The sequence below is a fragment of the Eleutherodactylus coqui genome, chromosome 2, assembly GCF_035609145.1.
Source record: "Eleutherodactylus coqui strain aEleCoq1 chromosome 2, aEleCoq1.hap1, whole genome shotgun sequence".
NCBI classification, from domain to species: Eukaryota; Metazoa; Chordata; class Amphibia; order Anura; family Eleutherodactylidae; genus Eleutherodactylus; species Eleutherodactylus coqui.
Genome location: NC_089838.1, coordinates 143,835,407 through 143,861,891, shown reverse-complemented (window position 1 = coordinate 143,861,891; position 26,485 = coordinate 143,835,407). Strand labels below are relative to the sequence as shown.

The 26,485-nt window shown below is 48.5% G+C and overlaps 1 protein-coding gene across 4 annotated transcripts in view; it reads left to right on the top strand.

The window, feature by feature from the left end:
* The first annotated feature begins 6,816 nt into the window (after positions 1-6,816).
* The window catches only part of PPP1R12A (protein phosphatase 1 regulatory subunit 12A), an 87,166-nt gene continuing 67,497 nt past the window's right edge, over positions 6,817-26,485 (top strand). Inside the window, exon 1 of one of the 4 annotated variants that reach the window (XM_066591702.1) lies at positions 6,817-7,325. In XM_066591702.1, coding sequence (XP_066447799.1) covers positions 7,089-7,325 — 237 coding nt within the window. In that variant the 5' untranslated portion in view covers positions 6,817-7,088. The remainder of the gene's footprint in view (positions 7,326-26,485) is intronic. The other 3 variants (XM_066591701.1, XM_066591699.1, XM_066591700.1) reach the window with 3 other exon arrangements.

Below are 26,485 nucleotides of genomic sequence, written 5' to 3'. Positions count from 1 at the left end.
AAAATAAGCCCTGGCTGCAGGAAAAAAAAAGTATACATCACCTAGACGTGCTGTCTGGCTCCACGGCAGCTTCTTCTTGGCATCCTGCACTATTTTTCTTCATCTCTTCTGGCCGGGGATTAAAAAAATCCCCGCCTCCTGGAAGCGCAGCCTCTGATTAGCTTAGCGTCAGCCAATCAGAGGCAGCGCTTACAGGAGGGGTGGATTTTTCAATCTCCGGCCAGAAGAGATGAAGAAGACCAGTGCCAGGGACCAGGAGGAAGCTTCAGCGGAGCCCCAGACAGCATTTCTAAGGTATGTATACTTTTTTTCCCCATGCAGTTAGGGCTTAGGTTCAGGCTTTGACAGTAGGATTTCCTACTGTCAACGTTGCATCGCACAGAAACCAAGTTTTCGTGCGATGCAAGAGAGAGGAAGTCTCCATAGGGAAACATAGGCTACAAAATCTCACAGAGCATGTGCATACCGCAAAACCCACAAGGTTTTTGGTCTCGCAATGTCGCATGCTACAAAACAGCGCTAATGTGAAGGAACCCATAGGAAAGCATGAGCTTCACATACATGCAATTTGTAGCATTGTCACACCGCGAGAAAATCGCCCGTTGTCGCCCAAGTGAAGAAGGCCTAAGGCTAACATACCATTTGTCTTGCACAGTGAATGCTGTAAAAATGAGTTGTTTTTCCATCCACCCCCTAAATTTTTTAAAATTTCTCAGTATACTATATGGTACATTGAATGAAATAAATAACGTACATACTCGAGTATAAACTGACTTTTTCAGCACATTTTTAGGCTGAAAAAGCCCCCCTTGGCTTATACTTGAGTGAGGGTCCCGTACTCAGGCCTTATTCACACGAAAAATAAAAAAAATCTATACTTACCTCTCTGCTGCTGCCAGGGGCTCAGTACGTCTAGCCGCTTGGGTCCCGTCACTGTAATGAAGTTCTTTCAGCAGGCGGGGATTTAAAATCCCCTCCTGCTGAAAGGGCTGGGTCTGATTGGCTGAGCGTTCAGCGAATCACAGGCAGCGCTCAGCCATTCGTTGAATGACAGCTGAGCGCTGCCTGTGATTGGTCACAGCGCTCAGCCAATCACAGGCAGCGCTTGGCCATTCATTGAATTCATTGAAATCACTGCGGGGGGTACCAGCTTATACTTGAGTAAATACGTTTTTCCAGTTTTTTGTGGTAAACTTAGGTGCCTCGGCTTATACTCGAGCATATATGGTAAGTCATCTCTTGAATGAAAACTGGCTGTGTCAGGAAGGGAATAAAGGAGCCGTCTCAGCCAGCACCTCAACTCTAATGAACTCAAGACTTTGCCCTAAAGGATGGAATACAATCATCTCTTTTCTTTCCACTCCAGCCCTCTTCCACGTTTTTCACATCACAACATGAAGAGAGAGGATACTTCTCAGAAAACTCACTCATTATCACACTCTATGATAGAAACCTGATATTCAGTAGCTGCACTAATCAAGATCCCAAGTCCATGCATTACACAACCAACCAAGGGATTGAAGAACTGTGTAATGCCTCATTTCTCCAGTGGTGGAGCTGCAAGAAAATTAAAGAGAACCCAGTAGCTCTCCTGACATGTCTGTTGTAGTAAAGATTTCTACCTCTCATTAAATAATTCTGTAACATCTTTCCTTAGAGCTCTGTATTGTGAACTTCCTCTGTTATATTTTCTGAAAATATATAAATAAATTGACAGTTATTCCTCTTGTCAATATGCAGTTACTATGCAAGGCCTACAGAAGGTGCAAAAGTGGATATACTATTACTGGGTAGAGCACAACAGTTGGTATTATTACCTGATTCTTCTGTCCCGCTGAAGGGGCCGCTCCGGTGTGCTCGCGCAGAAGACCGCTGCGGCGCGAGCACGCCGGAGCGGGACAGAAGAGGGCGGACAGCGCAAGCGCGTCTAATCCAGGCCGGAGAAGGCTTCGGTCGGCGCCATGGAGACGGGGACGCCAACACCGGGGGGGTGGGGGGGGGGGGGGGGTAAGTATATAACTTCTGTATGGCCAATATTTAATGCACGATGTATATTACAAAGTGCATTTATATGGCCATACAGAAGTGCTTAACCCCACTTGCTTTCGCGGGACAACCCCTTTAACTCTTTGCTTCTGCATATTACAGAGCAGTTTCCTGTTTAGGATTATGCAGTAGAAGTAGGATTGTGTTTGTTATGTTTATAAATAAATAGTTATCACTAAAAATATTGGCAGGGGTCATATACATTTGTGTCAAATAAAATGTATGTCTAAGGCCGCCTGCACACGGGCGGAAATCCCGCGGCGGTATTTCCCGCGGGATTTCCGCCACTGAAAGTTTGCATAGGAGTGCATTACAATACGCACTCCTATGCAGACGGCCGCGGTTTGGCCGCGCGAAATCTCGCGCGGCAAACAAACCGCGGCATGTCCTATTTTTGTGCGGGGCTCGCACTCACCTGGCTGCCAGCTCCGGTCTGCGCATGCGCCGGCTGTGCGGCAGCCGGCACATGAAAGAGCCGGGGCCGCCAGGCGCGGGTGAGTACGCGCTCGTCCCTGCAGGCTCTCGGGTCGGGTTCCGCGGCGAGAATTCTCGCTGCCGGATCCGACCCGCTCGTCTGCAGGCGGCCTTAGGGGGGTATGTTCTAGGGGGACATGATTTTCACTACTTCATTTGTGTTAACAACAGTTGGGTCAAGTGAAGTTTATGTTCTAGAACATGATCCCCACTTGATACGGTTTTTCTTCCGGATCTGTGGTATAAGCTTGCTTCCGGTACTGTTTTTATGGTTCTGCTGCTGTATGTACACTCATTGACAAAAAAAAATTGTGCGCCCACATAGAGATGTTCGATTGCTGCAAAATTCGGCACGCAGTTGTATCTCAGGCAGATATGTAAATGATTATAGCTGTGGTCTAATTAGACACTGGGTCTTGCCACCAGAGGCGGTAAAAGTGCTTCCCCCGTAGCCTTATAAAAAGCCTCTCAGAAGCTACTTTGGTGTAGTGGACCTCTTGTTAAGAGATCGTTGACTACTAGACATGCCTCTACGGCTCAGTCAAACACATTTTGCCCAGTTAACAGATTTTCGGAGGGGTTCATCATTAGGATGAGAGAAGCAGAATGGTCATTTCAACGAATTGTCTACCATCTAGGCCATTCTGACCAAGCTGTTAGATGTTGGGAGCAGTGGTTACAGGGGGGCATGCACACATGGCGAACAGGCTCCAGCAGCCCAGAAAGACCACCAGTAGAGAGGATCGATTGATCCAGTGACAAGTATGAGCAGATCCAATATTTTTGTTGTCCACCATCCAGACATGGCTGGCACCATCATTTCAGAACCCTATCTCTGCCTGGAACATTTCAGGTGCTTAGCAGAAGACACTTTGGTCTCACATTGCCCATTATGTGTCCTGCCATTAACTCCCCGACACCATCGCCTTCGTTTGCAGTGGTGTCACAAACGATAAACCTGGACTGCTACGGACAGGAACCATATCGTCTTTGGTGACGACTCCAGGTTGTTCGGGAGTTGATGACAGTCATGTTCGACTATGAAGACCTCATGGCGAGCGCTTCAATCCTGCTTTGAACTGTCCCAGCTGCTGATGTGATGATCTAGGAAGCCATCACATACAACAGTGGGGCACCCATAGTAATGAAACAAAGAACACTAACAATTCAGCGGTATGTGCTGGAAAACCTGCAGCCACATGTGATTGCCCCTCATTGTAGGGCTTCCAACAGGCATTTTTGGCAGGGTAATGCTTGCCCATATAACAGCTGGGTTTCCTAACAATACCTCTGCCAGGTTGCCACACTTCCCTGGCCTACCTAGTTGGCAGATTTAGCGTTGATCAAGCATTTATGGGACCAGTTGGCATGCCAGCTACAGCAGCCTATGAGTGTGCAGAATCTAGAGCCCAGTAGCTGCGTCTGTGGGCAAATGTTCTGCAGGAAACAATACGGAGCCTGTACGCTTCCATGCCTGCTGTATTTTATCATGTATCCAGGCCAGAGGCGGTACAACAGAGTACTAGAGCCTCTATGCCCGTCCGTATCACATCATGTATCCAGGATAGAGGCAGTACAACAGGGTACTAGAGCCTCTATGCCCGTCCGTATCACATCATGTATCCAGGATAGAGGCGGTACAACAGGGTACTAGAGCCTCTATGCCCGTCCATATCACATCATGTATCCAGGCTACAGGCAGTACAACAGGGTACTAGAGCCTCTATGCCCGTCCATATCACATCATGTATCCAGGATAGAGGCGGCACAACAGGGTACTAGAGCCTCTATGCCCGTCCATATCACATCATGTATCCAGGATAGAGGCGGTACAACAGGGTACTAGAACCTCTATGCTCAATCGTATCACATCATGTATCCAGGCTAGAGGCAGTACAACAGGGTACTAGAGCCTCCATGCCTGCCCGTATCACATCATGTATCCAAGCTAGAGGCAGTACAACAGGGTACTAGTGTCTCCATGCCCCCCGTATCACATCATGTATCCAGGCTAGAGGTGGTACAAGAGGGTACTAAAGACTCTACGCCCGTCCGTATCACATTGTGTATCCAGGCTAGAGGCGGTACAACAGGGTACTAGAGCCTCCATGCCCATCTGTATCACATCATGTATCCAGGCTAAAGGCGGTACAACAGGGTACTAGAGCCTCCATGCCCATCTGTATCACATCATGTATCCAAGCTAAAGGCAGTACGACAGGGTACTAGAGCCTCCATGCCCTCCGTATCACATTTTGTAGCCAAGCTAGAGGCAGTACAACAGGGTACTAGAGCCTCCATGCCCACCCGTATCACATCATGTATCCAGCCTAGAGGCGGTACAACAGGGTACTAGAGCCTCCATTGAATTATACTAATATTGTAAGTGAAAGGATGAGTTTACACGTACATATATCATCATTACACTCACACATATAAAGTTTCATTCGACTACCACAGCTCCTCGTTGCATTATTTTTCTCTTTTGATGAGTGTATATATTGAGGTTAGTTCTGGTACCATATTTATATTAAATAATGCTTGTAGGCCTGCGTGTTGTGGGTGAGTCACTGTATGGCCTGCTGCCTACGAGACGCTTCCTAGAGTCCTCCTCGTCCACTGTGACTGCCACAGCAAAGAGAGTCAGGCTGAGACGGGGACACAGGATCAGGGGTTTATAGCTCTTTATTACACACTACCATGTTCATTTAAGCTTTTTTGTTCCGTCATGGGAACTTCAAAACATAAGGAAAACATTTCAGTTTTGCGGTCCATAAAAATTTATTAAAACTGAAGACCTGCAATTTCAATCAGTTTCTGTATTTGCCCTCTCCATCCCGTTTTTGACGCTCAACAAATGCGCAGACTGCTGTGCGTTTGTTTCAAGTTACAAAAACCAAATGTCTTTCATTGCATTGTAGTCAGTGGGAGACGGATGGAACTGGAAAGCAATTTCATTTCCAGTTTTTTATTTCTTAAGGGCTCTTTTACACGCAACGAAAAATCATTCAGTATAAGCACACGCCCCGAATGAACAATTGTTCGCTTCTCGTTCAATTAATGCATGCAGTACATTAATAGACAGATTGGTCTGTTGTTTATCTATGAGCCACTGCCTGTTTACTGTGAATGATCCCCAACCCGCTCCACCTACTAGGCGATCATTGCTGGGGCCAAGCGCATCACAGCAGGTTTTTGTACTCCCCTTAGGAATCCTGCAAGGTGGTGATGGCCTTGCTCAGATTTGAACCTAGAACCCCAGCACTGCAAGTCAACAGTGCTAATCACTGAGCCACCATGTTTTTCCTTTCTTCTTCAAGCCCTGGGAGAGGAAAAGAAGAAGAAACACAAACATACAAACTCCATGCAGATGTTGTCTTTGGTTGGAATTGAACCTAGAACCCCCGATTGGTCACAGGAGCACTCCCGGGACACCTGAGGGAGGGGCAAGGGGAATAAGGCCATTTCAGACTGCGTTTTTATTTGTACGTTAGGCCCCTGCACACAGCAGAGCCGGCTTCCACATGTGGAATCCCGCAGCACAATCCAGCTCTGGCAGGTTCTTTTCTGTACTGCGGATGTATCTGGCGGCTCGCCATCGTACATGCACAGTACAGACTTTTTTTTCAAATTGTTTTTCCTCTGCACCGTTGCTAGGCGATGACGTGGAACCTGCAACCTGTCCACAATGGTCATTGCAGATGGACCGCGGATCGGGCAGCTTCCATTGACTTCAATGGAAGCTGACCATGTAGAATCCGTGCAAAAATGGAGCATGCTGCGATTTTTTCTCTGCTTGCGGAAATGGCAATTGGTTTCTGCAAGTGTGGGGGGAGAGTTGATTTCCCACAGCATGCTACAGGCGCGATGTGCTGCGGATCGGTGATGCGGCCGCCTGATACGTCATCCGCAGCAAATACATGCCTGTGCACAGGAGGCCTTAGGTGACTTTATAAGAGAATTAAAACTCGGGGTGTTCGGTCATATCAGGAAACCCAGGGGCCCCCGAGGTGCAGCAAGCCCTCAACACCTGGGGCCCCCAGGACACCAACACTGCAGTGGTTGTAGCGGTAGGGCACACCCATGAGCTGCTGCAGCCACTGCCGGGCACCGTGGTGTCACACATCCTGGGGCACTGCCTCCTGCCCTCCCCGCCCGCCGGAACACAACCACCGCTACAAGTAACAACTCATCCTCAGCCAAACAAGGCACGTGTGACGTCAGCGCCCGCTGAGCCAATCAGAGCGCCGCTCCGGCCCCGTGACCCCGCCCCTCTCCGGAGGTGGTGGCGAATCGTTGCCCCAGCTCTTCCGTAGCTCTGTGTCCTGCCGTCCGCCGCTCTCGCGAGAGTATGCAGATGAGCGCCGCGGGCGCGCGTTGTGTGTGCGCAGCCGGTCGGGGCCTGCAGACGTCTGTGTGAGCCGAGCTGGGTGTGGGCCCCGGACGAGAGCCGGGGGCTGCGGTGTGGGCGGCCTCGGAGCCCTCCTGTAGGAAGCTGCGGGCGAGCAGAGGAGCACAGCGGCGGTCGGGCAGGAAGGGAAGGACCCGGGGCTGGGAGGGGGGAGGGAATGAAGATGGCGGACGCTAAACAGAAGAGGAACGAGCAGCTGAAGCGCTGGATCGGCTCGGAGACGGACCAGGAGCCGCACGTCATCAAGCGGAAGAAGACCAAGGTGAAGTTCGACGATGGGGCCGTGTTCCTGGCCGCCTGCTCCAGCGGGGACAGCGAGGAGGTCTGCAAGCTGCTGGACCGGGGGGCGGACATCAACTACGCCAATGTGGACGGGCTGACGGCGCTGCACCAGGTACTGGGGGGCCTGTACCAGCAGGGGGCGCTGGGGAACAGGTGTGGGTGGAGGGGGTCACCTGCCGTGTAGTAGCTGCTGCCCAGGTGTGTGGGAGGTGGGCAGTAGCTGCCTGGGTACAGGGGTATGCCAGGATGTTTACCCCTTCTTCCAAAGAATAGGCCATCAGTAGGAGACCCCCGCCATCAGCTGGTCTCACCCACACTCAGGGCACCCAGCTGGGTGTTGGTAGCCCAGTCCTCCTTGCCCGAGCCCATCACTGGCCCTCAGGTGGCCAAATCATATGGAGCCATGCCTTCTAGGGGTCTTCCCGGACTTGTGCTATTTATGACCCACCATCAGTGGGGGTCCACCGCCTGGGCTCGCACCCATCAGCTGGACCTCCAGCGCTCCTCATCGGTGGGCGGTGAGATGTCCTCTATTACATGACGGTACTGAAGACGGAGCTGTCAGCATGTCACCGGGGGGGGGGGGGCAGTAAGTGTGGGGGGAGATCAGCTGATCGCTGGGGGCCCGAGCCGCAGATCCACACCGATCAACTGTCTGAAGGATAGGTCATAAATGGTGAAGGGGTAAAAGTCCTGGGATACCCCAGTAAGTGTGAGACCCCGACTGTGCCCGCCAGGGAGAACGTTGTGACCAGTGTGATCACCGCCGGACTAAGAACCTCTCCTAGCGGGGATCAGTCATCACCAGGGGGATGGCTTGTGACCTGCAGGAAGGTGCGGGTCTTGTGTCTGGGGTATCGCTGGAGGTGAAGGGAGACACTGGGGGGGATGGGTCGTCACATCAGGAAGGTGTGGGGGCCTTGTTTAGGGGGGGTATTGCTGGAGGTGAAGGGAGAGGCGGGGGGGGGGGGTCGTCACATCAGGAAGGTACAAGGTCTTGTGTAGCGGGCATCACTGGAAGTGAAGGAAGACACCAGGGGGATGGATTGTCACCTGCAGGAAGGCATGGGGGTCTTGTGTAGAAGGCACTGCTGCAGGTGAAGGGAGACGCCAGGGAAATTGGGTCCTCACCTGCAAGAAGCTGTGGGGGCCTGTGTAGGGGGCATCGCTGGAGGTGAAGGGAGACTCCGGGGGGATGGTTTGTCACCTGTTGGAAGGTATGAGGGGGCACCGTTGGGGGTCTTGTGTAGGGAGCATCGCTGAAGGTGAAGGGAGATGCCAGGGGGGTGGTCTGTTACCTGTTGGAAGGTATGAGGGGGCACCGGTGGGGGTCTTGTGTAGGGAGCATCTCTGGTGGTGAAGGGAGATGCCGGGGGGATGGGTTGTCACCTGTAGGAAGGTGTAGGGGGGACCGCTGGAGGTGAAGGGTGACACCGGGGGGATGGGTTGTCACCTGTAGGAAGGTGTAGGGGGGACCGCTGGAGGTGAAGGGTGACGCCGGGGGGATGGGTTGTCACCTGTAGGAAGGTGTAGGGAGCACCGCTGGAGGTGACAGGAGACGCCGGGGGGATGGGTTGTCACCTGTAGGAAGGTGTAGGGAGCACCGCTGGAGGTGACAGGAGACGCCGGGGGGATGGGTTGTCACCTGTAGGAAGGTGTAGGGAGCACCGCTGGAGGTGACAGGAGACGCCGGGGGGATGGGTTGTCACCTGTAGGAAGGTGTAGGGGGCACCGCTGGAGGTGAAGGGAGACGCCGGGGGGGATGGGTCGTCACCTGCAGGAAGGTGCAGGGGTCTTGTGTAGGGGGCATAACTGAAGATGGCTCCTATGCAGACGGCCTGGTGTGGACTAGAGTTCTAGAAGGGCCTGGAGCTGCTGGAAGTCTCTACAACATGGAGCGCTCCTTGTAGGATTCTGCCCCCAGAAGCCCATCTCCTAGACGTCCAGCTTGTACATGAGCCACTCTTCTTCACCCCCTGAAGCATAGCTGTGAGGCCGCCCTGTGTGTCCTTCTGTATATTGCATTCCCAGTAAGGGGCTTGTCACTCAGCTTTCCCATGCCTCTGAATGGTCGTGCAGTGATGACCTGACTAGTACCATTCATCTATAGGGGCTGCGGCTTCACAGTGTCACGTGAGAGATGCTAGAAAGGAAGAAACTGATGGAACTAACGGGTGACAGGAGAACTTGTATGTAGTTGGTGTGATGACTGCATGTATGTGACTGCAGGTAGTATGTTCCTATGCGGTATATGGAGCCGCCGGTGAGCAGCACTTGGCAGAGAGGAGTCAGCGCTGCCTCCCCTCTGTGATGATTGTGGCCGGCAGATTGGAATCTCTGTGTTGGCCAAATAAGGGCAGGTTAGTAATGGGAGATAAGAGGTGCGAGCGCAGCTCTGGGGGCACTACAACTGTGTACAGCTGCTTGGCTAGGACTGTCTGATGCTGTAGTGTTCTGCATCTATAAGTGTAGCTGTGGTTATACTCTTACTGCAAGTATTAGTTACTAGACACTGGATTTAGAGCAACTGCGCCTTGACATTGCCCTTCCCAGCCCTCCCAGTTATAGAGCCGGGGACCTTACCCTTTTCAGAAGGCAGACGAGGTCATTAATGGTGGTCTCACAGTGCATCTTGCAGCTCTGGTGGGAGTACTTCACCCGGTATGCCTGTGCTGGGGGCGCTGCTGTATATCGTCACTAGGCTTCACCACCTTATATCTATACAGTCTTTTGGCCACTGGCGGATAATTATGGCCGCACAGATTCTGCTCCCATGTTCCCAGAGCTTTTCCCGCTACATATGCAGTGTGAAAGCTACCCTAACCCGTACGGCCGGGCTCACACAAGCGTAAGTTTATAGCGTATTACGTGCGCATAATACGAGGTGAATGGAGTCCATGAAAGTAGATTGAGTCATTGATCCGTTCATCATTGTGTATAATACACGCATAAACACTGCAGCATGGTCTATTTAACCGTGTATTACACCTAATAGAGCTCTATGGGTGCGTAATAAATGCTATACATACGCAATTACATTGTATATATGCAACATTGCTAAGCGACAGCGGGAAATTAAAGGGGTTTTCCGGGGAAATGGTATCGATAACCTATCCTCAGGTCCATAATTCAGGACCCCCAACCTATCAGCGGAGCGGGCACATGCTGTCAGCGCTGCAAATATGCAGAGGTCGGAGTGAAAGCCTCAGCGCCAACCTCTGTGTAGTGGCCCGTGCTTGTAACAGCAGGCAGTCCTGCAATCAATAGTATTTCCATAGAAAACCCCTTTAAAAAACAAGAGTCAGACTGCGCATGATGGCATGTGTGAGACAGTCATGCGCAGTACAAGATGATTGTCGTACCCAGCGGTACCCAGTGCTGCTTTATACCCGCAGCGAGATACAGCGCGCTCCTGTGCGCCGGCTTCAGGCTTAGTATCATGGTGGCTTCCTGTTGTGCTGATTGGGTTAGTTTTTAGGGTAATGTCACACAGTAGCATTTGCGCTAACACGTTTTTGAATTACACACATGCTTTTTGTGTTTTAATCAGTAATATTCTCAGTGATGAAAAACGTGCGCGCGTTAATACATGCATCTTTCACGTGCGATTTGGTGCATTTTTAACGTAGACAGAAATGAAACCGTGTAACCGCAGCCCTCAGACGGCCGTATACGCACACTTTTGTTCGTGTAAAATATGCGCGCAATATGCGGAGAATGTAACCCATTGATGTCACGGTGTTCGTTGCCATGAACGTGTTTTGTGTGCGCACAAAATGCACAAGAATAGAATCTGCTCTCTTTCTGCATATTGCATAGAAGTCTATGGGGGCTGCGTAATATGTTGCGCGGTTCCATGAAAACCGCATCCGGACCTTGTTAAGGCATATGGCCTTTTAAATCTGCCCTGGGTGCGCAAAAAGGACTGTACTATGCGGCAATACTTGTGCAAATCAACCTCGTTCACTATGCATATATATTGCGCTGAGGCGACCGTGTTTGCGCTTACGGTCGTCTGAATAAGCCCTTAGGGCGCTTTCACCTGAGCGGAATGTTCCCATAACCTGCGTCTAGAGATGAATTAAGGCAGGGGTTATAGAGCTGCTTTGTTAAGGTCCCTATACAAAGGGCGACTGTTGGGCACGTAAGCACCAGACAGACAGCCCGGTGACTGTTACACAGGAGTGATGGTCCTTCTGTGGATGGAGGCGGAGGGGCCAGAGATCTCTTCCCGCCACCCACCAGCGGGCAGTTGCTCAAAGGTTGAGCAGCTCCTGTTTACACTGACAGGTGAGCTTAAAACCAAGCGCCTCCAAGTGATTGGTCACACAGTGCCCTGCCAGCGGCCGCCTGTACACAGGATGACTCGTCTCCCAAATGTGCAGTTTCCAGTGCTTATTCAGACAATAGTGGCCCTATGAAGATACTTTTGGCCTCTTTTACATGGGCAACAGCAATATTGCTACGAGAATATCGCAGCGGTAATCGCATCTGTGTTCTGTGCGATATCGCGTTTTCTTGTGGCGATTTTGTAGTGCTCTTTTGCTGGGATTTTTGGGGATGGGGCGACTTTTTAAAAATTATTTTTTTCTCGCAATGTATTAGCCTACAAAATTTCGCTCGTGAAGGAACCCATCGGAAAGCCTGGGCTTCACATACAAGCGATTTGTAGCGCTGTCGCATCACGAGAAAGTCACACGATCTTGTTGCCGGTGTGACGGCGGCCTTGTGTGCAGATTGTAGAAACCTTCCGCTCGTGTTGTGCGTAAGACTCTCGGGCACAAGACGCATCAGACAACATTCCGATACGCTCGGTGGTCATCGTATGTACTACTCCCTACCATAATAGAGCGAAAATCCGACATGCAGCAAAGGTTTTTTTTTTTTATAAGGACTGCGGATCCATGTAAAAAACAAACTGCACATGTGAAAAGGCCGTCAGTGGGGTGTGCAACCTGTTGTAAACTCCGATATAGTATCAGGTCAGCGGTATGTCCAATAGGGGGAAGCTTAGGTTGGCGGTTTATATGGTGGTCTCCATCCAAAGTCTGCTGGAGTGACATGCGCCAAATTTATCAAGAGGTGCCTGCCTTTTATAGACTTGGTGCCTCCCTGGCACCTTGCTATCAAACCGCTCAGAGAGATTTACGCTACAATGTGATGTCTGGTTCTGGCTAATGCCTCTCTTACACAAGACCATTTCTCATCTGAATGAGCGAGTGACGTCACCGCTGGTTGTTCGGGCGGATCATCGCTGAGAATCGCTCACATTCTATGTAAAACGCTGGGCGGGGAGAGTTTTTGCGCAGCGAGAAGTGAGAGAGCCAACGATGGTTTTTATGCAGGCTCAAACTGAGCGACAGTAGAAAAGTGAATGAAAAGTGCGCGATGGCTTCACGTTTAGACGCGACAATTATCGTAGACTTTCGTCCGTTTGTGCAGCAATCTCTTTCCTGTAAATAGGCCTTTAAACAGTAACATTTTTTTCGGACAGCGTGGCGCCCATTTCATAAAGCACCTCTTTTGTGCGTGTAGAAGGAAGTCGGCCTAGAACGAGAGGGACTGGTTACATCGTTTTGCTTAAAAGCAATGTGCACCAAAATCTGAAACCCTTTAGTCTGCCAAAGCACTGCTGTAAGTGGCTAGATACCCCCCCCCCCCCAGAGTTTTTGCGGAAAAACGATGCTTTTTGTGTGTTTCCTGCAGTCTTTCCAAAGTCTCCGCTGCAGTGACATGTTATCAGTCAGTAAACATGAGGGGGGCTCTGCCAGGTGATGTAGCAGCAGCAGTGAGTGGCATCGTCTAGTTGCCATGGCAGCCTGCAGTTTTGGATTTATCGAGCCCAACTCCCCTAAAAAGGTTCCTAAAACCTGGTCCTGGTCCTGCTCCTGAAGGCATACACAGTCCCTGCTGCATGTTTGCCTTAGGCGGAAGGGCTTTGCTCACTCATGGCTAGTAATGGAAGGCCATGACATTGTGGGTTACTAGTGGATGTGTGGCAGGGGGTAGAGTTAGCTTATCCAGTCTCCGGCTATAAGGCCAACTTCACACCTCTCTTTCCGCACTGTCACCGGCTTTTGTGTGAAATGCTAAAAGTGCCATTGAGGCGGAACCCAAGGGCTATAAAGTGTGAAACGGGGACCATTTTGTTCTTCCTTGCACAAGATTTCAGTCCCTCTCTTGCTTTTTCGGAGGATAGAGAAGTATAGTCATCTAGTCGTTTGGCCTTAACCCCTTCATCCTGACCATGTTGGCTTTGTATGGAGCAGGATCGGGAGCTGATCGTGCTTCATACATAGTAGGTTCTGGTTTTCTATAACAGCGGACACCCGCAGCAGTCATGCTCGCTGATCGTGGCTTTTAACCCTTTATTTGCAGCTGTTCTGACGGCAGCATATAAATGCACTTCTCAGTATTGTGGGGTACCAACCGAAGAGATCTCCCCCCTCCTTCCCATGCAATGAGTTCTCAAGTCGTTCAGTTCTAAAGGCCCTCAAGGCTGCCATGTTTGATAGACTTCCTGTCAGAACGTGGTATAAAGCAATACTACGGTATTGCGTTATACTCTGAGTAATCAAACATTGCAAGTTCAAGTTCTCTGTGCTAGCCTAGAAATGGAAAAATGAGTTTAAAAATTATTAGAAAACGTAAAAGACAGCAAAAGTAAAAAACACACTTTTTATAACAAAAACCCCCTCTAAAACCTACTTTGTAGGGCTGTCTCTGTAAAAGTCTGATCTGTCAAAGTAATGCATTATTTATCCCGTATGGTGAACGTTGTAAAAAAGAACATGACGCCAGAATTTTCAATTTTTTTGGTCACTCCATCTCAAAGAAAACTGAATAAAAGGCGAGCAAATGTTTGTTTGTACTTCACTGAGAGTGAATGAGCTAACAATGTCATTCGCTCGTTCAAACGATAAACCGACTCGTTTGATTGGGCCCTTTAAACTAGGCAATCCTTTATGAGACAGAGGTCGGACTGGCACCTATTTCTCCTCCCTCCAGTGTAATGGGCCAGTTACACGGGGCGACTAGTGCTCAAAATCCGCTCTAATGAATTAATTGGAGTGGTAATTGTGCAGTGTAAATGCACAAACATTCACTATTTGTTCACAGGTTTTTATAGCTTTCAGTCAGCATGAAAACCATTGCTGGATCGCAGTCTTGTCGTTCCGTGTAAACGCTCCCCGCTTCACGTAGAAGCTGATGTGCTGAGCAAGAAGCCTGCGATCCAGCGGTGAAGTCTGTAGGTGTAAACGCTCTGTAGGAGTGCTAACGACCTTAGTGGTGACGTCGGCGCTCATGTAGTCGGTTACGCCACTGTCATCCCGTGTAAAAGGGCCATTATTTCCTGTAGGACCGAATATGTTTAAATCCAACATGTGGAATCCTTCAGACATTGGTAGATGCCTGGTACTTGGCTGTAGGACAGTAGGCATGCGTGTCTGTGTTGCTGCAGCTTTACCAGCCTAGGCAGATAGGTTGATTTACAGGCGGTCCTAAATACTACTGCCAGGCAGTAGTGGGGGCGCTAAGGAAAGCCAAGGATCTCTGTAATGGCAGCGCTTCTGGATATTCAGAATCGCAGCATGACCTGTTTTTTCCCCATTTTTGCCGCTGTATTGCTGTTACTTTCTATTGGGAAAATATTTCTGTGTTGGCCCAGTATAAAATAAACCCAGCACATCCACTTTTCCATGGTCACATTTAAGGTGCTAATAGTCACCAGAAAATGGTGTGGATTGGCCTCTATTGCAGTGTGATATTGCTAGTCTATGATGGTTAGTCATATGATGAATGCAAAAAATGGGCAAATTCAAATCAAAATCGTCAGTGAGGTCGTAAAATGCGTGCCAGACTTCATCTTTATTGGTTTGAAAATTGGCCAGGCTGGAGAATCTATGCCAGAGGTAAAACAGGATAGCATTGGGGCGAAGCATGATGCTGAACGTGGACAAAGTAGGGATATCAGTATGGAAACTAAACGCAGGATAGTGCAAACCACCATTTTCCCCATAGCCATGTATGGATGTGAAAGCTGGACTGCGGAAAAAGCTGGTAGAAGGAGGATTGATGCGTTTGAGCTGTGGGGCTGGCGAAAACTGCTGCGTATACCCTGGATGACGAGAGTAACAGAGAAGTCCTAAATCGTATAGGATATATCACTGGAGGGCAAGCTGGCCAGGCTCACGGAGGCCGAGCTGACCGGGCTCAGGCTCATGGATTGTGGCCGTGTAAAAGTCGCTAGAAAAATCTATGATGCTTGGACAGATCAGTGGCAAAAGACCCGGCTACCAAAGAACACGATGGCTGATACTGTCAGAGCGGATACTGGCATGGATATCACACAACTGAAGTGCCAAACCAAAAAATATGGACAGAGCTTGCCTTTAGGGTTGCCAAGGGTCATGAAAATGGCTAACATGATGTTTAGTGGCATCAGTCCCCCTGAATTATTGTTAACGAACGCTTCATGTACTTGGTCTCTTATCACACCCCTGCTGGTACTGGTGATCCTGATGGAGCTTTGCTGCAGAATGAGGTAGGATAGAGAATCTCCGGATGTTCACACCCTATTGGAGGGGCTTTAGGTTGGGCTATTTGAGCATATACTAGCTGATACAGGAACTTAGCCCAATGGCATATCTAATGTCAGGTTCTGCTTGTTACAAGACTGCAACCCAAGTCGATCTGTTCAAGTATTTTACCTTCTGGTTCCTGATGTAGAAAGAACAGTTGACCCTGGGGTTCCAGCAGGTCTCCACAGTGAAATGTGTATGCCCACATTGATGACTTTGGTGGCTGCCCCTATACTCGCTGCCAGTAGGTTCCCATTTGGTCATTGCTTTGGGTGGTTCTAGAGTGTTCTGGTGACGGGTGTATTGGGATGACAACATATCATATAAGGCTAGGCTTGGACTGCTGCCATTAGCTTCAGTATTTGAAATATGTCAAGAATTTTGGCTACTTGCCCTGAATCTCCTGTATGATTGTACACCTATGTGCATGCCAGGCCGCAGATATAGGGTTCATCCCTGCCCAAGAAGGGTAAATCTGCGTTGCTGAACCCCTTAACAGTCCACCACCCATGGCAGGTGGAGGGGAGCCCGGCTGTCGGTGACCATAAAAAGCTCTAGTTATTGGTCAGTAGAGGTCTGTGCACTGCTCAAACAAATCAGCAGCACTGGCAAATCCACTTAGGACAGGTTTTGTTTTTATTTCTTATGTGATGGTTTTTAGTTTACTATATCGTTTTTATACTGGAGAGGTCAGTCTACATTATTCTTACTGTCAAACAATGCACAGGAATGTAGGAGAAAACTAGATACCAGCCATCTCCAAGCCAAATTGTGTCACCGTCCACAGCTGCTTCTTGGAGAGCATAACCCTGTTATGAAGCAGCACACAGGGTGACCGTCCTTTATATGGGCAAGCGTTTCTTCCTATATCCTGTTGGGTCGCTTGCTGACTTCCCAGTGATTGTCATCAGGGAGGAGTACAGCAAGTACAGAGCTGGAGTCACTAAGAATCAGCTTGTCGGCTTCGTGTGCTCCTAGTTCTTGGGTTACATAGGAAAGGTTCTCACTTATGTCCATTTCCTTTTTATATGGAAGACTGCAGTTTACTTAATAGAATCTGAAAAAGGGGAAAAAGAGACCTGAGCTGTATTTCACAAGTTAGTGGTTGAGTACTTCCTGAAATGATCTCCTGCCCTCCACTGTAGTGTTTGTGCAAAGGGTGACAACCGTACAATGCCGTCATATCATTAGGCTTGTCCTTTACATTCAGGTATCTGAAAGCAAAGTGCCCCTCCCAAATGACCGTGTTAGCGGAGTAATCAGAGCGCGCTCTTGTCACAAGGTTCTTTCAGTAGGACTGTCTTCAGTGGGAGCAGTTCTTAAGGGTGCATTCACAGGTAGCGGATTTGGTACATTTTCCTTAGTGGGAAATCCTAGTCAAAATCCTTACCATTGCTGTGGATCCGCAGGAGACTTCAGACCTTCAATTGAAAGGGTGAAATCTGCTGCAGATCCACAGCAAAAGTTGCACCGAATGATGTGGATTTTGATGCAGATTTGCTTTGGATCCACATTAAAATCTGCCACGTGTGAATGCATTCGTAAGTGTTGGGTACATTTTTCATTAGTGTGGTATGAAATATACTTCCCAGTAGGAGAGCGGCATAATAGCCTAACTGCTTTTCCCACCGCATCGCTATCATCCAAGTGCATTTTAGCACATATCCGAGAAGCCTCATTGAGATCAATGGTGGCATTTGACAGCGTTTCGTGCTGTGCTGAAAATGCAGCATTGAACGCAGGGAAAAACGCCTGTGTGAGCGTGGCCTAACACAAGTCTAGTAGGTTTGGCCAAATCTATACAACGTTTTATGTCTGCCTCCCAGCCTGCTGTGTTGCATTAAAGTGGTTGTATAATAAAGGCATCACTTGCGCTACATCCACACTGATTATTCCAGCGTTGTTCCACTTCAGGATCTACATAGGGACGCAGACATTGACATAACCGTGGTGCTTAATATGGGTCTCTGATTCACATCAGCCATATATATAAACTGCTGATGTCACTGATCATGTGATGTGAGGCTGCAAATAGCTGTTCTTAAAGGTAATTATCTACAGATGTAATGTTTTTAGTGAGTGGAGGTTCAACCTGAGAAGACAAGTGGGACAACACCTTTAACAGGCCGGTCTCTGAGCGGATTTGAATTGCGTTTTAGGTGCGCATATGATACTTGCTACATTGCAGCAATACAAATAATTGATTTTCGCTGTTACACGCGGTTTTTATTGCATATAATACAGGAGTAAAAAAATGAAGCAGGTTTTATTTTCCCGAGTATTACGCGTAATGGAGTCCTACTGTTTTCTATGGGGGGGTGTTAAAAAAAACAAAAAAAAAAACTATACATACTCAATTACATCATGTATGTCGTGCTTATATGCATCATCACTAAATGACAGAGGGGAAATTTAAAAAAAAAACAGGAAGATAACGTAGGCTAGCGTCCATTAGATGCGCTGTTATGCGCAGTCACAAATCACTGCCATACAGGGCGATACATCGGCTTGCACAGTGATAAAACACTGTTATATACACAGGATTTTACCACTCTCTCGTGTGAATCCGGCCTTAGACATGTGTGTTGTCTTGATTATTGTCCACAATTTCCAGAGATATGTAAATTAAAACTCCTGCATTTGCAGTCTTGGGGCTCATTCACAAGGGTGTATTACATGCATAAGGAGACTGTCACTAGAGATGAGCGAGTATACTCTATAAGGCAAACTACTTGAGCAAGTAGTGCCTTATGCGAGTACCTGCCTGCTTGTCTCTCTCCCCCTGCTCACCGCCACAACTCACCTGTCACCTGCGGCGGCAGCCGAACCTTTAGAGACGAGTGGGCAGGTACTCGACTAAGGCACTACTCGCTGGAGTAGTCTGCCTTATCGAGTATGCTCACTCATCTCTGTCACCTAATTTTTAGCCCTATAAGCCAAGCTTTTGGGCTGAAAGTGACCCGCTTAGTCCGTGCATGTAAGTCTTATACGTATCTTCCCCATCATTACCTTGGTTTCGGCCCTGAAAGCCACAACTCTGTGCATTGAGCAGCGTGCTAAGTAGTCTACCCATTATTAAATTAGAATGGGTGTCCGGGTTTCTTTTTTCTGTACTGCAGATGTGCGTGGAAGCACTGGCCGACGCACATGCAGAGTTTTTTTCTTTTTTTTTTTTCTCTTAATAAGCCCTCACTTACACAGGCAACTGCAAAAATGCAGCTTTTTTCAACAGCGCTGGCATGTGTTTTCACCACAGCTGATAACTCAGCCGAGGAGAGAGGAAAAAAAGCAAGCAATACTTACCTAGCAGGCGCCGTCCGGGTCCCTCTCTCTCTGGAGCTCTGGGCACTTGTCAGCGCCAACAGGGCATTTTTTGCTGGTAACGGGTTTGAAGCCCCCGTCTCCAGCAATAGATTGGCTCAGCCAAATGGCTCAGCCAATCAGAGCCAGCACTCGATGAACCAGTCACCGCCATTGATTGAATGGCTGTGATTGGTTCATCGAGCGTTGGCTCTGATTTTCTGAGCCAGTGCTTGAGCAACCAATGAGAGCAATCTTTTGCTGGAGGCGGGGTCTTCTAACCCCTTTCACCAGCAAAAAATGCCCTGTTGGCGCTGACAAGTGCCCAGAGCTCCGGAGATCAGCGGGAAGAACCCGACTGCGCCTGCTAGGTGAGTATTGCATTTTTTAAGGTAGTGTAGCTGGGGCTTGCATTTAGCTCTATCAAAAACATAGTACCAAGTTGTTCTGCGGTTTCAGCAGCGCTAAAACCACTGCCCATTCATTTCAATAGGCGACGCACAGCTGAAAATGGCTCAAAATAGAACATACAGGGCTTTCAAAGCGCAGTGTTGAAGACTCTGCATTTTGACGCTTGTGTGAACAGCCCCATTGAAATGAATGGGAGCGGTGTATAGAGTTTAGCGCAGCAATAAAAAGGCAGTGCTAACCGTTGTACAAAAACGCCTGTGTGAGGGAGGCCTCAGACTGCTTCCATTGACTTCAATGTAAGCCGTCCATGTGGGAACCGCACTAAAATTGAGCATACTGCAACTTGTTTTCTGCATGCAGACTCTGGAAAACAAATCTGCATGTCAAAATTCAAGTGTGGGCGCCCATGGTTCCCTATGGACAGCTTGAACTGCGGATCCTCTGCACGGGGTGCTGAAATTCAAATCTGCCTGTGGACATTGGGCTTTACTGGGAGGCACAGTCGTAGATGGAATCCAAACCTTGTACTCTTCTCTCCTATGCCTTCAGTGGCCTTTCTATAAGAAGGAATTACCTGTCAAGACATACAGTATGCAACTTCAGTTCTTCTATAAGAAGTTCTGGGTGAACTTGTGTCTAGGTGATGGAAGTTGCAAGGATGCCTGCATTTCTCTTCTCGTAAAAACACCCAGCTGAAGTCGCACCCCAGCTATGATACCAGTGTAACCTTCTACTGCTCTGTGCCTGTAGTGGACTTGTGTGCAACTGTCTGTATTCTAGGCGCAGCACCCATAACCATCTGGGGTGCTACAGGACTCCATAGAGTTTGATAGGACTTTCTGGATAAGTACTGACTGCTGTAGCCTGACATCAGTCAATATACCACTCGCATGGAGAAGAGTCATGGAAGATGAAAGCTCCGCTGTGGTTGCTATAGGCAACGGACACTTTGTCTGACAGCATGTGACAGTTCAGCTGTTTTATTGAAAGGCAGGAACAGCCGTCATGGTGTTCATTGCTCTGTTGTCACGGTGCTCAGATCTCTATGTGGTTACACAATACAACAGTATGGGGGCTGAGCTGCAATAACAAACACAACCCACGGGCAAGGGTGGCGCTGTGTTTGGAAGACAGCAGCCATGTTTTTCTAACCCTGGACAACCCTTAAAGGGCTTCTCCACGTAAAGTGAACCTGACCTTTGCTGCCCTATTTGAGTGCTATGAAGGTTTATGACATGTAGCAGGATTTGAGGGAAATGGCTCCTGATTACCCCACCCACACAAGCTTCTTGGAGGCCTTTCCCATTTAGGGTTAAACGTAAATGTATTGTAACATGATAGCAAAGTTTAACACTTTGTAGAACTGGTGTGTAATCACTATGTTGGGACACTTCCTGTATATTGCAGCGGGGGTGAGTGTATAAAGCTTCCAGCCGCTCTTAGCAACCAGATAGTGATCAGATTTAGAGAAGGTTGGTGGTTAGATTTCAGGCATGTCTCCTAATCCCATTTCAGTTGTTCTAAAAGCAGAGTCTGTGACAAGCAATACCGTTAACCTTTATACCGGGATAACCTACATTTACACTGTTGGGTGCATACGTGCCTACAGCCGTACCTGCGACTACCGCTTCTCTGCTTTACACAAGTTATAGGCTGGGTTCACACAGGGCGGATTTGCCGTGGAATTTTGCTGCGTCAAACCCGCCTGCAGCCGCTAATCCCAGGATTAGCCAGCCATGGGGGCGAGATTTGTCAAAAATCTCATCCACGCGGGGCGGACAATCCGTTGCGGTAAAACCGGCGCGGATTCCCGGGATGCAGCATCTCCATTCTCATTTTAGCACTGCGCTTATCCTGCGGAGATCGTTGGGAGAAAGCATCCCGTGGGAACCCAGCAAATAGTCATTCAAGTGAATGGAGGGGGAATTATTTTGGCCCGTGTAAAAGTGCCTTTAGAAGACAATCATTCTTCATTCATTTTGTTCTCATATGAAAGCAGAGGCATAAAGGGCTATACTAGTACTCCATAGAAGTCTATGGGTGCCATATCCCTTTCAGGTACTCTGTGAGGCACTGTGTTCTACCAGTAGATACCACGTTTCTAGGGAAGAGTACCTGCTGCATGTGATAACCATGGCTGTTCTCCCCCCCCCCCCCCCTGCTCTTTATAAGGGCTTATTCAGACGTGTGTTTATCGGTCAGGTTTTCACACCCGGCCGATATACGCTGCCCTCTCTGTAAAGGGAGGAGGAGGGCCGGGCCGGGAGCAGTACACTGAGCTACCGCCCCCTCTTTGCCCCTTGCCACTATTTGCAATGGGATCACATCTACACTGCTCAGTAGTTCTGTATAATATCCTCCATGCTGCTGTTCTTCTGTGTGTGCGCTATAGATCTGCTCTCCTATGTGCACTGTATGGAGCCATAATAAGTCTCCTCCCACCAGCTAAGAGGTACCTAAGATTCGGCGATGGAGCCTAGAGAGGAAAAACTGTTGGAAAATACAGGACACAGTTTATATAGTCACACTGCTTATTCTGAAAAGTCCTCAAAGTGCAGGTTTTGCGAAGTGTTAAAGACTATTAAGATCTTCCTGAGCGGTTTTGAAAGGGTCTACAAATGGGGACGTATCTGAGAGGATTTGTAAAATGCTCCACAGACACAGTTTGCTAGCCATGAGGCAGTATAAAGGGGACCGGTATCTAGTATATCCCGCCACATTCTCCAGCTTGTCACACTTGCTGAGGTTTCTGCCATCATGTAAGCGATGCAGTTTGACACTCTTGACGAATCTTCCCTAATAAGTTTCTTCTGGCCTGGAATGAAGGGAGTTTTCTTGGTCGTGGAGAATGGTTGTGTGCAGGATGTTAAGCAGTGATCAGACGATGCAGTAATTGTTGTGACGATATCGAACAAAATGATCCTTCCTGGCACCGTTTTTCTGTGACAACTTAGTGCACAACTCTGTTTAGTAGAAGGTTCGCATCAAGGGAGCTCCCGGGATCGGACAGAGGAAACCTGTCTCTCCTGTTCCTCCACATTATCTGCTGTCAGTCCAACAACTTTGTATCTGTGAGAACAATAAATCTGCATGTTTATCTCCTTATCCATCAGTATTCAGAGAAGAGGGTTTTTTCCCCCATAAATTCTATCGCTTGGTCCGGGCAGCAGATGTTATAGAATAAATAGTACTTGCCTATTCGAGTGCAGACGCTCCATGATGCCAATGAGCACAGCCTATGACTGCCGAGACCTTAGTGGTCACTTGCTGTACCTGCTGGTGTCCGATGTGCCAAATTTCTAGCTTCAGGTTGAGAACCTTGTTTTCAGCTGGGGTCCTGGTCTAGTGAAAGTCCATGTGCAGAAGTCTTTAAAAGAACGTATCCATGTTCTGTGGGACATGTCTGAGGCTCATTTCATGCCAGCGTTGGGGCTTCAGTCCTAGTTCCATCTCTCGCTCCGTTTTTTGGAGCAGAGAAACTGAATTCAACTCAACAGTGTTTTCCCTCCTTGATTTCAGTGGGGTTTGTAAGAAAAGAAAAACGGAAGGTGAGCAGAAAGCTTTGTTTGCTTCCATAGGTTTCGGTTTCATTAAATGGAGTAATTTATGCCGCAGGCTGCGTTATTTCTTACGTTAAGCAGGAACCTGATGGAACGGAAGCAAACGGAAAGCTTTCTGTGTTGTAAAAAACACTGAAATAAATGAGAAGAAAAGACCAGTTATTCAAAGTTTAATTGTTTCTCTGCTGCAAAAACAGTGCGGAGATGGAATTTTGAGCGATGCCCTAATGTGGTGTGAAATGAGCCTTAGGCCGCAATCACGTTTGTTACAGCGTTAAGCGCGGCGTTTCAAATGCCACGCTAAACACTGTAAAACGCCTCCACGTTTCAATGTGGTTTCTCACATGAGCGGTCGCACGCCAGGTTCCGAACACCGCGATTTTTAAACACTGTCTGCTCTATTTTAGTGAGATTCAGCATTATCGTAACGCACCTCATCACCCATTGCAATTATGGGGCGAGCTGAGAAACTCTGAACGCGTTTGAATGTGGTGTTTTCACAGACACCAGTGTGAGACTGGCTTTGGGCTCTATTCACATCTATTCAGAGCCTCTGTCGCAGATCTGGTCTCAAATGCTGGACGAAAAAGTCGTGCATGCGGAACAAGTGCTGGTACAGAATGCACCCAATTATAGTCCATGAGGTCCACTGGGACAGGGGGGTTCCATTGTAAGATGGATCTGTTCATCCAGTGGATTCTATTTTCCTGCTCCCATAATGAAGGAATACAGCACATATGTGAATTTAGGCCTCCTTCCCACGAACGGATTTACGCCGCGTAAATTCGCGGCAAAAATCCGCTGCGTTGCCCCCTGCTATTAGGTTCTATTGAACCTAATAGCTCAATGCTCACGATGCGTAATTCCACCGTGGAATTTCGCACCGTGAAATCTCCCGTCCTCATCCGCGGCATGCTCTATTTGCCGCGGGTGTACGTGCTGACGGCTTCCATTGCAGTCAATGGAAGCCGTCCGTGCACGCTATCTCCCGCTGTAACACAGCGGAAGATAGCGTGAAAACGCTTTCCCGCCTACCGCCGCCGCGTCATATGACGCGGCCGGCGCGTCACGTGACGCGGTGGGTGTGTCACATGACGTGACGGCGGTGGGCGGGGAAGCGTCTTCACGCTATCTTACGCTGGTAAGTATGGGGTCTCTGGGGGGCGCCGTGACGGGCTTCACTGCGGAATATTCCACTGCGGAGCCCGTCACGCTCGTGTGAAGCCGGCCTTAGGCTTAGAATCCTACTAGTGGTAAGCCAAACCTGCAGCTCCTCGGTTGTCTCAGACTCCTTTATTAATTATACCTTTACTGTGTTCACACCGCCGAGAAACCCTGGTGGGACTCGGACTCCAATTGTGGGTGGTCGCGGATTCTGTGCTCCCCCCCCCCCCCCCCCCCCCGCACTGGTGTAAGCGGATTTGATCTGCAGATTCCGCGCGGAAATTAAATGAAAAAAAAATTGGGAAAAAGAAACCAAACCCCTTCCAACCATGTCCAGCCTATAAGCCAACCCCTAGAAGACATTTTGCTTTACCATTGCTGGAGCAATGACCTATTTTTCGTTGATGATGAGCTCTCTGATGTGGAGGAGGAAGACGGGGAGCCCAAGTCAAAGAAATGACACTTTTGGGTGCACCCCATTGTGTAGGAGCGCCCTCGAGGTCCTTTTGCTGCCCCTTTCCAAGACCTGCGCAGGCACGAAGAAAAATTCTCTTCCTTTTGTCGCATAAGTGTCCAGTCATTTGATGAGCTGCTGCATCTACATCTTGGTATAACAAAATGGCCGACTGATGTTTCAGAGAAAACCCCTTTTCCCCACCCACCAGGCTTCAAATCCGTGGGTGTGATCTGCAAATGCATTTTAATGTATTTGTGTATCGCTGCAGATCCGCGACTCCCATAGAGTTCAATGGAGCCAGATCTGTGCGAAATCCGCTATTAAAATGGAGCATGCTGGGATTTTAGATCCGCGCGGATAGTAAATAAATACCATAAAATCAAATCAGCGGACCTAAAATCAATCGCGGAAGCTCCATTCATGTCTATTGGGCCCCGTTCTGTGTGGATTTCCGCGGCTCAAATCCGCGTGGATTTTGCAAATACTTGTCCTGCAGCCTTCCGGTCATTTATGTGAACTGGCGCCTCCCCCCATCCCTCCACATATCACTGGTGATTGGGTGGAATAGTGCAACAGATCTTGCAGTTTCCGGTTACGTCACTTTCTCTGTCTACTGGGGGAAGACCAAGCCTACTATAGTCAGAGCGAAGTATATACAAGCCCCATCTAGTGATGGCACGTAGCAACACCCCAGCTCCTCTGGTAGCTGTAGAGCTAATGAGGGGGAACGCTTTTTGTGGTAATGTGTCTGGACTTTGCTACTCTCAAGCGGTTTGGGGTCCCTTTAGATTGCAGAGCTGACTGTCTATAGCAGCGGCCCAGTTTCTAGGAGCTTTATAATGGGGTACTTGATGAGCAACTTTACATCACAAGCTGGAAGAACGTTTCCATAGGTTTATACAGATCCGGCTTGACTCTACAACATAAATACTAACCTAGTACTTCAAAGTGTGTGTGTATGTATGTGTGTGTATATGTATATATATATATATATATATATATATATATATATATATATATATATATATATATTAGTGTGTGTGTGTGTGTGTGTGTGTATATATATAATTAGTGTGTGTGTGTGTATATATATAATTAGTGTGTGTGTGTGTGTATATGAAATAATTCTGATGGCATATTTGCAAAGGAGGGATCCGAATAAGCAGCGCTATGGATACATGAGGATAGCGCTGTTTCTGGCCATTATATTACAGTTCTCCTGCATCCTTCACCTCTGAAGGCCGCAGCACTGAGGGCCCATTAAACCAGTCAAAAAAAATCCACTGACCCAGAAAAAGCCATCAAACAAAATGATTTCAAAAACACAGCTGAATGCTGAAGCTGGCTTTTAACCCTTTCCAATCCACTGTCTGACGTCTGAAGACATTATGATTTAAGGCTGTACAGCTCCGATGTTGGGAGATGTCCGTCGGGGTTCTTTTACTGTATATTGCCAGCCTCTCTGCTGTCGGAGCCTATCCAACGTGTCACCTCATGCAGTACTGGCTCTAGCCAGCATATAGCGCCGTGTATAACAGCAGAAAAAGAGTAAGCCCCCTAGGAAAACCAGGATATGAATTGGATTGGAAAGGGTTATTTCCATCAATTCTTAGGCTGCCTTCACACTGGCGAGAAAATCGTGCTAGATTTGTAGGTTGCGAGTTGCACAAATATGAACCCCATTCACATTAGCGATGTTTTGCTACATGGCACTGTGTTACGATGCAGGAATAAAATTGCAGCATATCCTAACTTTCTGCGATATCGCCCATCGTTTACAATAGGGCCCATTGAAAAC